This window comes from Rhodnius prolixus, unplaced genomic scaffold (genome assembly GCF_049639745.1).
Source record: "Rhodnius prolixus isolate KJV_2025 unplaced genomic scaffold, Rpr scaffold_8, whole genome shotgun sequence".
In the NCBI taxonomy this organism is placed as follows: Eukaryota; Metazoa; Arthropoda; class Insecta; order Hemiptera; family Reduviidae; genus Rhodnius; species Rhodnius prolixus.
Window position 1 is genome coordinate 22,366,360 of NW_027411593.1, and position 15,669 is coordinate 22,382,028.

Genomic DNA, 15,669 nt, shown 5'->3' on the forward strand with positions numbered 1-15,669 from the left:
ATTTCAAGATAAAAGCTAAAAATGATTGTCCATTCGTGTATGTAGTGCTAGCTAGCAATTCAATTTAAACAAAATAAAATTATTTAGAAATATCAGTTCAGTACATACAGACTTACAGTTTAGTTTCCAACCTTCCCTATCACGTTCTTGTGATTAGAACTGATGTAACTAACAGATAGCATGGTTTCGGTTTAAGTTAATTAGTTTCCAATAAGTTTCCTTCCCATAATAGCAACTTTATCGAATACTCACTAATTCAAATCGATACTAACTGATAGTACCTATGTAATTCTTTAATTAATATTGAAACTGGTTTGTGGGTAATAATTCGATATTGTTTTATTATAATTGAATGACTTTGACTTTTTTTCTCCTTAATTGACGCAAAATAGTCACAAACAAATTTCAAATATTGCTACTTCAAATTAATTAATACATAATTTCTCCACCATGGAAAACGTGATTAGGTCAGCAGTGTTAATTTATCTGTAGTAGCAAGTATGTTTATTGCATCCCTGACCGGTTTCGGACTTTTGAATCCATTATTAGAGGTAGATTAATTACTTTGGTGCAGAGATTTTGACTTCACTTGTGTTTCTAGCTTGCACTACACTTACGAGTAGGGTGCGTTCCACTAAGCGCTCACAACGATCAAAATGTACCTTCAGCCGTTCCACTTGACGACCGCGGTCGTTGTGGTCGTGGCGAAAACGTCACTAATGACGTCATTATTTTCGCTCACGCGAAGCTCACAACGCCCCACCTAAAGAGCTGGCTCGAAGTGGGCGTTCAGAAATTTGGCGCAATTCTTAAAAGCAAAGATGGCGACCGAAAAAATTATATCAGGTAAATGAAAGTATTATCTCATGTAAATAATTGAATGTGTTTCTCGAAAGTCTAAAAAAAAAATAATAAAATGAAAAATTACTTATCCCTTTACACACTAAATCACTGAATAACGACCAATTACACTTTGATAGTTAATAATCCGTGGCCTAAGTTTTCGCTTTTCACTATTGCGATTTTGTAAAATTGCATTCCACTTTTCATCGGAACTAGATGAAGAACTTTCTAAAGCATTATTACGTTGCATTAATAAGTATCCTACTGTTGCCACAAAAGACATTTTAATTTTATTTAAACGTAAATTTTATAAATACTTCACGAAAATGTAATATAAAAATTGAATTATATATATATTTTTAATATAAGTCAACTTTACCAATAATTATTAAAGTTTATTATAAATGCATATAAACGGGGTTAAAATTAAAAAAACAACCTCTTCAAGCTTCTGACTTATTTTCGAAGTCGCCATTTGTAATGTTTACATGAACAGCTAAAACGCTCATAGTCCATTCCACTTGGGTTTTCGATTGTAACACTCGCAAGCAAGTGGAACGGGCAAAACCGCGGTCGTGAGCGTGATCGTTGAGAGCGCTTAGTGGAACGCACCCTTACTGATTTAGCATACTGAATTAACCCAACGTTTGGTAAGGCCCCCTCTAAAATGATTAATAAATCTGAAAAATCATAATCCGATTTTTTGATACTATTTTGTAGGATGATTAGTGTTAGGGTGACTCTACGCAAAAATAAAGTGCATCCTGATCTTTAAAGTGGTTTAGCAATATTTTAAAATTACTGACCGTGAACCGATATGAATGGGAGATAAAAAAAAAAATTCATTACATCTTCTGATTAAGTTGGCATTATTGAAGGGAGCTGGAGGAGGATGTAACCTGTCTAGAACTCTCTTAGACCCTGAGATTTATCCAATAACTTTGACTGGAGGGACTCGCCTGACACCAGTAAAGGGCCACAATTTTAAAGGTCGCAGAATACAGTCAATTACAACAAAAAAGAGGTTCTTTTAGCTGTAAATTAAATAACAAAATAATGTATAAGATTTTACCGTTAAGAACATGTAGCATTACGCTTGATGAGTCTAAGTTTGAAGGATGGCAGGTATAATTGCCAGAATTATCTCGTTTTGCTTCATAAATAATTAAGGTACCAACTGTAGTATCAGCACCTACTCTCTCCGCCTTGATATCCAAGACTTTACGATCATAATCAAGTACTCTTTGGCCATCATGGTACCAAAAGATGTACGCTGGTTCTTCCAAACTTTGTGTGATCACACATTTCAAATTTACTGTACTTCCTGCTTTCACGTAGATGTCCGTCTCTCCAAGGATCTCTACTTTTGGTACTGAAACAAAGCAAAACAAAAACAAGATTATTATTTTTGAGTGAGAACTGTTTTTACAGAATTAATTATTTTACCTGATTAATTCACAAAAAAGAAAAGCATTTGAGGCAAAAATTGTAAGACCAAGCAGGTTCTACAGTTATTGTAAATGTAAATACATATTCAGTAACCAGGTTCAATGTTTATAAACACACTTTTAAATGCCAATGGTGAAGAATCCCAATAGCATGTTGCGAACAAAATCCGCCATGGTTTGGTAATTAGTTATTCATAGTATTCGCAACGACAATATTGCAGTCACGCAAGGCACGAGGATTCTACAAAACGGAGGATTCTAAAAGTTCTTTTATGAAGGCTGTGAATTCTAAAAAAAAAAAAAAAACCGAAAGATTAATGTGGGGTTCTAACTGAACTAAGTAGGTCAACAGGTTATTGATGTAACTTGATCCCATCTCGAAAATGAGATTCCTCCAGGCCTGTAAAATACCTCTCCAATTCGGCTGTCAGTTCTTCCATTGTAGGAAATCTCTGTCCACCGAGGAAAATTTTCAGCTTGGGGAAGAGATGAAAGTCTGATGGTGCCAAATCAAGTGAATAAGGTGGATGTGGCAACAATTCGTACCTCAGTTCATGAAGTTTTGCCATGGCAATAACACTTGTATGCGGGCGGGCGTTGTCCTGATGAAAGATTACTTTTTCCTTGCCAAACCAGGCCTTTTTTCGCGTATCTTTTCCTGTTGTTGGTCTAGGAGGTTTGCATAGTATTGCCCCGTAATTGTTTGGCCAGTAGGAAGATAATCTATCAGCAGAATGCCTTTTGCATCCCAGAAAACTGAGGCCATGACCTTTCCGGCCGAACGTACTGCCTTTGCTTTCTTTGGCGGTGGTGTGGATCAGAATGTTTCCACTGCTTTGACTGCTGTTTTGTCTCTGGGGTATAGTAGTGGACCCAAGTTTCATCTGTAGTCACAAACCGGCGCAAAACATCTTGTTGGTTGCGCTGAAAACGGGCCAGACTTTGTTCGGACATTTCCAAACTGGTACGTTTATGGTCCAATGTCAAGAGCCGCGGCACCCATCTTGCGGATAATTTTTTTCATTCCCGATTCTTCGGTTAAAATGTGATATACCCGTTCAGATGACATCCCTACAGCTTCAGCAATCTCTCGCACTTTCAGTCGACGATCCTCCATGACCTTTTTATGCACTTTTGCGATAAATTCTGGGGTCGTAGCACTTTTTGGCCGTCCACTACGCGGCTCATCATCTAAGCTCTCTCGACCAAATTTAAACTCGCTGGTACACTTGGCAACAGTTGAATATGAAGGAGCAGAGTCCCCCAGTGTGTTCTGAAAGTCGGCATGAATTTCCTATGCTTTCATACCTTTCTTTACAAAGTACTTAATCACTGCTCGAATCTCAGTTTTTTCCATTGTCACAAATCACTAAGCGGGAACAACAACAAAGAGTCGTCACTACCACTCTCCTGCAGCAAGAGCACTGACGCGCCACGTGTTCACTCACAAAGGATGTGTGATTATTGCGCGGGAACCTCGTTGCTCTAGCACAGACATCTAGCGGTGATTCAGAGAACTTTTCAAACCACCGTCGTATATTCCCAAAATGCTGTCGACGGCCCTGAATGTACCCAATTTTTTTTTGGGTGTCCTTTTTTGGAACTTTATAGAGTTGGCAACCCTACCTGTATTAGATGGTCGAAAGGTTATAAAATTGGTTTTGATTGGATTTTATTACAATTTACCAAGGAAAGGAGAAATGAATACTTATGAAAGATAACCAAATTGAAAATAAAAGAAAGTAAAAAAAATATAGATGTATATCGAGAGTAGGAAAGTTTGATCATATTTTGGACTTATTTATTTGCTTAAAGCCATCCATCCATCAGCGACGAGAGCAATGCTCCTTGATTTCATCCAATAAACTTTCTCCTTTCTCCTTTTTAGTTTTCTTTATTTTTCTTACCTCTTTTCTTTTTTGATTGTTTATGAAGGCCGTCTCGAGCAGGCAAGATAAACTAACAAAAATTGGTAACAAAAAAAAGATTGGAAAGAAAGAGAGGGGAAAAAATAGAATAAAAGGACCTTTAAAAACTAGAGGGAATTTCAAGAGAGGAGAACGGAATATATACAGATATATCTATATACACAATTTGTTAGAGCCGTATTTACCGTGAGCACCAAATAGCTTTCCTACCAATCGATACTGAAGTAAACTTCCAATCGAATTTGGCAAGGTGACTGTAATTGAATCAATTACATGTAATTCTGTAACGTTCTCTTCTCTAGTCCTTCTTCTCTTTTTTATGTAATATTACTCCGGCTAACATAGGGTGAAACTTTTATTTTTAGCAATTAAGGGCAGAAGAATGTTTCCTTTGCCTTTCTCGCCATCAGCCATAACCTTTCTGTAAATTCTTCTATTTATTACAGTGCATAATTTTTTTTTTTTACCGAGATCCAGTTTAAAATGATTAAAAAAAAGGACTAACATAATCTCTAGCTTCCTTATTTTACTAAAGTTAGTTATTAATCTAAAGCAGTTTTCAATAAAGTAATAACGTTTTAAAACTAAAATACCAAGCCATTGTGTACTTGATGTACCGTGTAATATTCTGGAGAAAAACTAAAACAAAAAGAACTGTGTCTGTGTCATGGACCCAACCGTGTGTTGTACGTGAATACGTTTACGTAACGGGTTATATTTTTTATATAAAATATTTTTATTTATGTATTTAAGATGAAATCAAGGAAACAAATATTAACTGTGTTACAATATAACTTTATTAATTATAGGTCTGTGATACGAAAAGTACGACACAAATGGCATACAAGATACATCTAGATTTCTATTACATATTACATATAGATTGATACGAAAATGGGTGTTCATAATCGACGATCGAACACAATCTATGCCTATACAGTCCGTTGTCGATGTAGAAGCGATTTCATCATCCACTTGCATAATTTCTACCGCCCCAGCTGCTGATGTACTGACACCGTCGTTGATCCGCTCGGCCGGATTCATTCTTTTACGTTCCCATTAAACATTAAAGTCTCCAACTATCATAATTGGTGTAGTAAGATCAGGCTCTTAATCGGGTATAATTTTAGAGATGTTTTTGGCATATTTTAACAACGATCGTAACATAAAGAGTTTAATTTCTGATCACGCTGTGCCCGGATGGATATACACACACCCGAGTACGAATTTGAAGATGCCATTAGCCTTTTTCGTTTACTAGACAGACATCACCAGCTTTTACGTCTTTCATTTCCAAATAAATTTCCGAAATGTCATTGAAAACTCTATTACAATCTGTGAAGCTATTGATGTTGCGATATATGGCGACTCCACCGGCTTTGCGACTTGATGATGATGATACCGCTACCGATGATGTAGTTGCAATTTGTCTGTTCTTACCGGTATTACAATATGATCTCAGATCAAAGCCAGACACATTCACTGGCATGGAATTTTCCATCCAAGTTTCGCTGATTGCCAAATAACAGATCGGTTGATGATGGAATCGGTAGAGATGTCTTCTTCTTTTACGTTCCCAGCACAGCTTGACTCGGTCATATGGTGTTTTATTATTACCATTCTACTGTTCTTGAGAAGCCCTTTCCAACCGTATACGATCTCTATATTTGGTTTTGGCTTTTCGACGCGTATAGGCCGACATTATATATTTTTGATAATATTTTTTTATTCTAACACCTTATTATATTCACTGTCACTATTTTACACTAATGTTTTATATACAATCGATAGTTTGTGACGACAGCTGACGTTTAAAACTTAAACGAACATCGTAGCTTCTCCGAGTCAAAAGTTATACTAATTGCAAATCTCGATACACAGCAAAATGATCTCAAAATGGCGGCGCTTCCCCCTCCACTGCGCACGAGGCGTCACAGCCCTTGCTTATCGTAATGAATTCTTTGATCCTTTAGCTATCCAGTGGTCTAATTTAATTTTGGATGTAGACGATAGATTCGAAACTATAATGCCAAACTGTATCCCCCGAATTTGTTATCATTAGGTTTTTTGGATTGTCTCCATATGATAGCAAATTGGACCGTATTGGAGAGTATTGGAACAATCCAACTCATTAACTACATTACTAAATAATATTTAGGCTAATCACATTTGGAAATCCCATAATATTTTTCTTAAAATCAATAAATAGTGCGAAACATCTATTGAATTGAAACAATTCCTCTTCAGAACGACACGACAGTTGTGTGGGTCGCTCAAAGGTGAAATAAATGTCCAATTTATCTGTGAAATATTTTCAGTAAAAAGAATATCTAGTCTTCTATAAAACATACTTCAATAAAACTAAAGAATATATTTTTTCCGTCAACACTTTTAAAAAAAAAAACTTCAAGTGGCCCTTTTGGGTTAAAAAGTTTGCTCTATATTACAAGATGCCCATTTGAAAACACTTGTTTAATAACGTTTATGCAAGAACCGCCTTGCTCCTCAGACTTTGTCGAGAAGAATAATAACAGAATTAACTTTTAACGCCACTGCTTTGTAGAAAATGTTTTGGGTTAACTTTTTGTTAATGAAGTTTTTTTTTTTTCGTTAAAAGATTTCATTTTAACACATTTTATTTTTTTATGAGTACTTAAGTTCTACTAGAATTTAACAGTTATTATTGTTTGAACATTGTTATCAAAAAAAAGTTAAATAAAATCTTCAAATGTATATAATAAATCAGTGAAGCGAGGAATATAAACTGGTTGTTACGTGTAGTAACAAAGTGTAACATTGTAATCGAGAAAGGTAAATAATAAATGTAGAGCATAGAAAAGGCTGGCCAATCCCTAGACAATAAACACAACATGTGTTTGTTACTAATTCAAAAAGTTTTCGTTTATTGTCTGTATAACTCTTTAAAATAAACCACATTTACACCTTCTGCCTATCACTCAACCTTTACACTAAATCAGTTTATATATGTTTACATTTATTTATTTCTTCCCATTGTTTCCTTTCTCTTACTAATACAAGAAGGAATTTTGTCATCCAGAGAAGTTCATGCAGAGCAGGTTTTCGTTAATGCACTGTCAACCTATTGTGAACACTCACACTTAGCTCTAGGCAATTATACTACTAATTAACAATTTTCTTTTATCCCTGAGATTATACAGGGTGATCCATTTAAAACGCACCAATCGCTAATAACTTTTTTGGAAAGCGGAATTTCGAAAAAACCCACGAAGTAAATTATATGTTTTTTTTTGTTTAGTTTTTAAATTTTCCACCCCCGATGCTGTATCTTCATTTTTTGCGGAGTTACAGCCAAAAACCTGATTGGTGTTTCATAAGGACCACTGGTTTTGACAATGATTATGAAAACTACATAAAAAACTGTGGAAAATGACGTTAATTCCGTTTTGATATCCCTAATATTAGTCGAGATATTTAAGATCAAAGTTACAATTTTATCTATTCGCGAACGGTTTTCAATATTAATTTTCCACCAGAAATACACGTTTTGGGAGGTCCTCTGACTGCAAAAACTGTTTTTGGTGTAGAAATGTAAAAAAATAGTAATAATTAAAGATTTTAAAACATGTAGTATAATATTATGGTTGAGGGTTATCAGGATAAATTTGTTTTATCATCTAATAAAAGCAACCATCACATCATGTTAATGTACCCCGTATGCAGGACTACTTGACCTATGATTACGATAAGAATATCTTACCAGGGTCTTGGTCTAGTGATCAAGAGCGTGGCTTTTTAAGTGGGAGTTCCCCAGTTCGAATCCCACGTTTGACTACATTTTATTTAAAAAAGTGTTACGATGTATTAAGTATTGTGAATGACTGCACCCGCGGGATTCGAACTGGGGATCTCCCACTTACAAAACCACGCTCATGACCACTAGACCAACACTCGCCTCTCCCTGACTAGATATTCTTACCGTAATCATAGGTCAAGAAGTCTTGCAAACTAGGTGCATTAAAATGATGTGATGATTGCTTTTATTTGATGATAAAACAAATTTATCCTGATTCACCAACAACCATTACATTACACTACATGTTTTAAAATCTTCAATTACTATTATTTTTGTTTTTAGCGTCACAAATAACATTTTTCGCAGTCATATTACCTCCAAAAACGTGTATTTCTGGAGGAAAATTAATATTGAAAACCGTTCACAAATAGATAAAATTGTAACTTTGATCTTAAATTTCTCAACTAATATTAAGAATATCGAAACGGGGTTAACGTTATTTTTCACAGTTTTTTATGTAATTTTCATAATCATTGTCAAAACCATTGGTCCTTATGAAACCCCAATCGGGTTTTTGGCCGCAACTCCCCCAAAAATGAAGATACAACATCGCGGGTGGAAAATTTGAAAACTAAACAAAAAAAACATATAGTTTACTTCGTGGGTTTTTTCGAAATTCCGCTTTCCTAAAAAGTTATTTGCGATTGGTGCGTTTTAAATGGATCACCCTGTATAATTATAAACTAAATTAATTATTAAATAAACTAAATTAATTATTAAATAAACTAAATTAATTATTAAATAAACTAAATTAATTATTAAATAAACTAAATTAATTATTAAATAAACTAAATTAATTATTAAATAAACTAAATTAATTATTAAATAAACTAAATTAATTATTAAATAAACTAAATTAATTATTAAATAAACTAAATTAATTATTAAATAAACTAAATTAATTAATTATTAAATAAACTAAATTAATTATTAACTAAATTATAACTAAATTAATTATTAACTAAATTATAACTAAATTATAACTAAATTAATTATTAACTAAATTATAACTAAATTAATTATTAACTAAATTATAACTAAATTAATTATTAACTAAATTATAACTAAATTAATTATTAACTAAATTATAACTAAATTAATTATTAACTAAATTATAACTAAATTAATTATTAACTAAATTATAACTAAATTAATTATTAACTAAATTATAACTAAATTAATTATTAACTAAATTATAACTAAATTAATTATTAACTAAATTATAACTAAATTAATTATTAACTATACACAACCAGTCTGCAGGAATGAATCACATTATCGCAGAGATTGTAGAAACTATTGCCATTTTTAAAGAGAAGGGAGTCTGCATTAATTTTTTGTGGGTAAGAGGTCATTGTGGTATAAAAGAGAATGAAATTGTTGATACACTTGCAAAGGAAGCCACCAATAGTGGGGAAATGGCTAATTATAAATTACCACACACCGATATCAAGGGTATAATTGCAAAAGCAGCACTACAAAAATGGCAGACAGATTACAATAATGGTGATAAAGGTAGATTCTATAAAACTATGGCAGATCAGTTACCTAGACAACCATGGTTTAAGGGAACTGTCACTAATAAATGGGTTGTTACGACAATAAGCAGGCTGAGAGCGAACCACGCGGTGTGCGGATCGTATCTACACAGGATCAACAAAAGGTCCTCTCCTCTTTGCGTAGATTGCAATGAGGAGGAAGATTTCAAACATATAATAATGATATGTCCACGTTATGTGGTAGAAAGGAAACGAATGTTTGACGATATATACAGGTATTTAGATGCACCATTTCGCTACGAAGACATTATTTTCTCCACCAACAGTTATGTGCTTAAGTCGATAGCAGAGCTAGCAATGAAATATGAATGTATTTAGAAGCTATAGCCGAATTAGAATGAATGGAACAAAATGCTTAGAGAAGGATTACGTGATTTTAATTTTGGTTAAGCTCGTAGAAGGATGGCAGGAACACAGAGTGCTGCTCCATCCATTAGCAGTAGTTTATGTAAATAGCGGTATATAGTAGAATGATGAATGTGTGAAGCGAATGTATTTGTAGGTAAGAATGGAGAGTGAGTGATATTCTAGTGATAAGCACCTAGACGATGCTGGCTGTATGGCGGAAGCCAATGCCAAAAAAAGAAAACAAAAAAAAAATTATTAACTAAATTATAACGAAATTAATTATTAACTAAATTATAACTAAATTAATTATTAACTAAATTATAACTAAATTAATTATTAACTAAATTATAACTAAATTAATTATTTTTAAAATAAGATTATAAGATGAGGAAGAATAAGAATATAAGGAGATCGATTGTCCGCTAGTTTTAATATATCAAAATGAAAGGTGCTGTTATTATTGTAAGTATACTTTTTACTTGTCATAGTGTAGCGGTTTTAGACTGATGGCAGAACTGTAATTTTACTAAAGCCATAGATCGCGATGGTTTAGGCTCGAAACAAACTGACTTCTAAAAGCTGACCATTTTAAAAGGCAACTTGCGATCCTCATCTGAACTCTTTTATCTAGGACAGAAATTTTTGTCCCTAACTTCTTGGATAATGAACGCCACCTACTTCTTGATAAGGGGAAAGCAGCTAAGAGTTCATTTCTCTTACACAGATAAGTCCCTCTGTTATCATAGTACCCTTAAATAACTAGTTTATGTGCACCTAACTGAACCTTGAACATGAATTAACTAGTCCATTTTTGTTCAGTTTTTCGCATACTTTGTTAAATGATAAGAACTACTTACTTTTTATTTTAAGCAGAGAACTGAACAGACGCTATCGACTACTTAAAAGACTCTTAGACGATAGATCAAAACTCTCTCTGGACAACAAAAGACTGCTTTATACTTCTATTTTGAAACCCATCTGGGGTTTATGGAATAGAGCTGTGAGGTTCAACCAAACGCTTCAATTCTCCAAAGGATTCAGTCCCTTCAATCTAAAATACTTCGAACTATTGTAAACGCTCCATTTTATGTCTCCAACCTGACTACACACACTGACCTTAACCTTCCTTGTGTAACACAAGTTGCTAAAATAAGATACAGAAAACTCCACTTCAGCCTGTAATCTCATATAAATCCTCTTGCTCAAAATCTTTCTTCTAGAACTGTTCCTGACAACCCAACAAGACGCCTTAAAAGACAGTGACCTCGTGATCTCCTCTCAAGTGAAGAGAGTGACTAACAGTCTAATGTTTTGGAGTGTTACCACTGAGTAACTTCTCCACTCGTTACCTTATCATTTGTTACTCTGTTATCATTGTTACTTATAGCTAGCGCTGATTGTAGCACAAATAAACGCAGAAAAAACTTATTTTTTTTAACTTATTAATCGTGTATGAGGAAAACCAAAATCCCTCATAAAATTCTCAAGAAGAGAGTTTATATTTTACAATGTATATGTGGAAGTAATTACGCTCTTTGCCTATTCAGGTTCCCTTGTCTCCAGGGATATCGTAGTGGCCCTAGAAATCAAAAGGAGATAGATGCTGGCAAATAGGTGCTACTTTGGATTTAATCGGCGTTTATAAAAAATAAACTGGTATCCAAGGGATACAAAAGTACTCCAGAATAAAACTCTTTCCCAGTTCTGTTCTTACAATCGGATTCGAGACGTGAGTTATCAACAAATCCGACGAGAAAGGAATGTTAGCCTTCGAGCTGCAAAATCCTTTTTAGGATATTCGGCTCATTAAAAGAAGATGAACAAATTGGGAAGTGTTGTGACTTTTCAGGAGCCTGACCTCAGAATTTTACGCTGGGCAGGTTAAGATGGGCAGAACATGTTGTTAGAATGGACTGCACCGAGATTCCCTAAAAAGTTATGGAGGAACGACTCGACCGCATACAAACAATGGAATGTTCTAGACTACGATGGGCTGTTGATGTGAGAGAGGATACATTCAGAAGCGTAGTTAAGCATCAGTTGGAAGGCTGCCACAATGAATCGAGGGGACTAGCAGAGGATCATCAAGAAGGCCCATTACGGGGATACAGCTTAAAATTTAAATAACATTAATTTTGATACTTTTCAGTAGAATTCATTTCTATCAATAGCACCGGTACACGCTTTAAAAAGTATTAAAATTCCGTACAGTTCTTTTGAAAGTTGTATTTGACGGAAATACATGCTTCTAACGTGCTTACCTTTAACTGGGTTTTTCAATTCGTCCACATATGAATATATTCGAATACCAATGAATATATTCGATTTTTTTTAAAAAAAAAACTTCGCGTCTACTTTACAAAATAAAGGACAAAAGACCTATTTTAGAAAATCTCCTTAACAAAAACTTACAGTTTTAAAAGTATAAGGATTGATTAAACGCCAAAAGGTACACAAATCAGCGAGTACCCAACATTTCCTTCATACTTCTAGTATCATATTTTTTGGAATGTATTAGATGACACAGACCCTTGGGCTGGCCTTTTATCACCTATAAATATTTTTCTGTTGGTTAAGAGGCGAGACCTGCAAAGCTAATATGCATTGTGGTTCTGGGTTCGAGTCCCGGTCTTAGGCCTTGGATTTTATTTAATGGTTAAATGAGAAATAGTAAAGTACGTATGCTATTCGCCTCCGTCCACGACACCTAGTAAATGGTAGTTGGACGTTAAGCCCCGCCTTTAAAAATAGGCGATTACTTTTTTTTATTTTTCTGTTAGAATAATAAAAGATGTATTTCATCATAATAGTTAGGATTAAAAAGGCATTTCACTTTAACTCTATACCAAATTATTCTTGTGATTTATCTTTATTCTGATCAATCATCACATTAAAAAGAAAAATGGAAAGTTAGAGTTGGTCTTTTACCGTTGTAATTTGAATTACGGAGTTGAAACGAAATTTCAGTCTTGAATTCATCTTACGTGATTTTACAAAATAAATAAAGTTTGAGGACAGAGCAGTGAAATAAAGGACCTCTTAAATAAAGGACGAATGCTCACAGTATAATTTAACCTGATTTTTGTCCAATTTCCAGAGATTAAAGTTGTTAGCTTTCTTCTAAGACGATTTCAGTGCAATATTTCCCACTGACTTACCTTACAACGTATCTTTACAGAAAATTTACAAAATGTAAAATTCCAAAGATTTCAAAAAATCTAGCACCTAGATACGATATAAAAAAACAACACAAATGAAATATCAAAAAGTAAACAAATGTTTTCCTTCACTATAAATAGGACAAAATTACTCGTATATGCCGTTACAAGAGTATAGGTATTATTATTAACTCTATTTATATGAGGGGGTACCCAAAAATAACCGGAATTGCGTTGCCGCGCATGGAGCTTATATGTAGTACGCATTTCTGCCGCTAGACGTGTATAGCGCAATTCCTTGCCAGTTCAGTCCTGCCTGTGTTGTCTGCCTGGCTTGTTCTGTTCATCTGCAGTGATTGTTTTTACCAGCGCTGTTTTGTTCTTTTTTCGTTTTTTATGATGGCAAGTTTAAGTGAACAACGTGCAGCTCTGAAATTTTGTTTTCTACTCGGCAAAAATGCTGCTGAAAGTGTTTTAATGTTGAAAACAGCTTACAAAGATGACGCTATGGGAAAAACTCAAGTATACGAGTGGTTTACTCGGTTTAAAAATGGCGACATGTCGATTGATGACAAACCTCGTTCTGGACGTCCATCAACTGCCCGAATCGACGAAAATGTTGAAAAAATTCGAGAGCTGGTGTTCACAGACCGTCGACAGACAATTGATCAACTGTCAGAGAGTAGTGGGTTATCTTGGAGCTCGGTTCAGCGAATTTTAACGGAAGATTTGGGGATGAAAAGGGTTGCTGCCAAGTTTGTTCCTCGAGTTCTGGCTGACAATCAAAAAGAACATCGAGTTGAAACATGTCGTGCTTTGAAACAACAGCTTGAAACTGATCCAGACTTTCTGTCAAAGGTCATTACTGGTGATGAGTCATGGTGCTATGGTTATGACCCAGAAACAAAGCAACAGTCGAGCCAATGGAAGACGTCATCTTCACCCCGACCAAAAAAATGTCGTCAAGTCAAGTCAAACATCAAAACAATGCTGATTTGCTTTTTTGATGCCAAAGGCGTAGTCCATTCAGAGTTTGTCCCCCCAGGTCAGACCGTCAATCAAACCTTGTATTTGGAAGTTTTGAAAAGATTGCGCAATAGTGTTCGCCAAAAAAGACCCGATTTGTGGCAAACAGGAGACTGGTTCTTCCACCACGACAATGCACCAGCACACACGGCCATCTCTGTTACACAGTTTTTGGCTAAAAATGGCATGGTTCCGCTGCCCCACGCACCTTACTCGCCTGACCTGGCTCCGTGCGACTTTTTCTTATTTCCACGCATGAAAAAGGGCATGAAAGGTCACCGATTTGACAACATTGAAGAGGTCAAGAAAAAAACGAAGAAGGAGCTGTCAGCCATTTCTAAAGATGACTACAAAAAATGTTTCGAACAGTGGAAGCACCGGTGGGACAAATGTATTAGTTGTAATGGAGAGTATTTTGAAGGGGATAAGGTTGTTCTGTAAAAAATTTGTAAATAAATAGCTTTTAAAAAATAATTCCGGTTTTTTTTGGGTACCCCCTCGTACATTCATCTTTTTAACCCTTTGGTCAATATTTGAGAAAAATCAATAAATAACTCTGAAGCAATTTTGTTAAGCATATAAATATTCATGTGCAAAGCAAGTAGTAATTAAATGGGATTTATTTTCAACAGCAATTTACGGAATTAAAACTCTTTGATCATTCAACCTTATTAATTTGTAAAGCATTATTTCATTCGCATCATTAATGAATTTTTTTAAAATGAAAATCTGACTTTAGCACAATTATCTCGGGTATCAAACATTTGTAAACTGAGTTCGATGTTTTGTTTTTTGCAGTTAGTTTAACAGACAAGCGATCTGTTAGTACAAAATTATAGATTTCAACGTGACCTCCTTGCCACCTAGTAAGTACGAAATAAAGATTCCAATGTTAAGAAACTATATTACTCATTTTTTAGTTCATTCTCGCGACATACGAAAATACTAGAAGAACCTATCTTCATGTGACTCCAGTTCGAGTTCGATACATAAGCGGTGGTATTCCCCTAATTGTTCTCTCTTCTTATTGAATTCATGCACCCAACTTCGTCTTTTCTTCTTTTTGCTTTGCAAAGCTAATATCAGAAGGTGTTGTTCTTCGTCCGAACTCATACTCCAACATATAAAAATTAAAACAAAGAACAAGAAAACGCACTACTACTTCTCAACACAAACTGAATCGCTCCTAACAAAAGAATCGCGACAGACCGCTTTCTTTGTGCCCAAGGACTTAGGTTTCTAGAAAATACTGAAATTACTGTGATCCTAAAGTTGAAGTTAATTCCTTCTGCGTGAAATGTTAAAACCGAATTTGGGGACAAAATTTGTTTTTTCGTTCTTAATTCCTATTCTTTCTCTTCCTTTAATGCAAATTTTATTTTAAAATTTAAATCAATATGAAAAAAGATAAAAATAAATTATGGAGTCAATATGAGTCCACATTGCCAATAACTGACTAAGTTCGAGCTTGGCAATGCAGTGTTAAAGTGTAGTTTTCCAACTTGTCAAACCACTATTAAAATG

At 34.5% G+C, this 15,669-nt stretch overlaps 1 protein-coding gene across 3 annotated transcripts in view; it reads right to left on the reverse strand.

The window, feature by feature from the left end:
* The window catches only part of LOC141451037 (uncharacterized), a 479,252-nt gene that overhangs the window by 13,567 nt on the left and 450,016 nt on the right, over positions 1 to 15,669 (reverse strand). For all 3 annotated transcript variants that reach the window (XM_074122055.1, XM_074122053.1, XM_074122054.1), the window contains exon 4: positions 1,916 to 2,215. In XM_074122055.1, the coding sequence (XP_073978156.1) occupies positions 1,916 to 2,215 (300 nt within the window). The remainder of the gene's footprint in view (positions 1 to 1,915; positions 2,216 to 15,669) is intronic.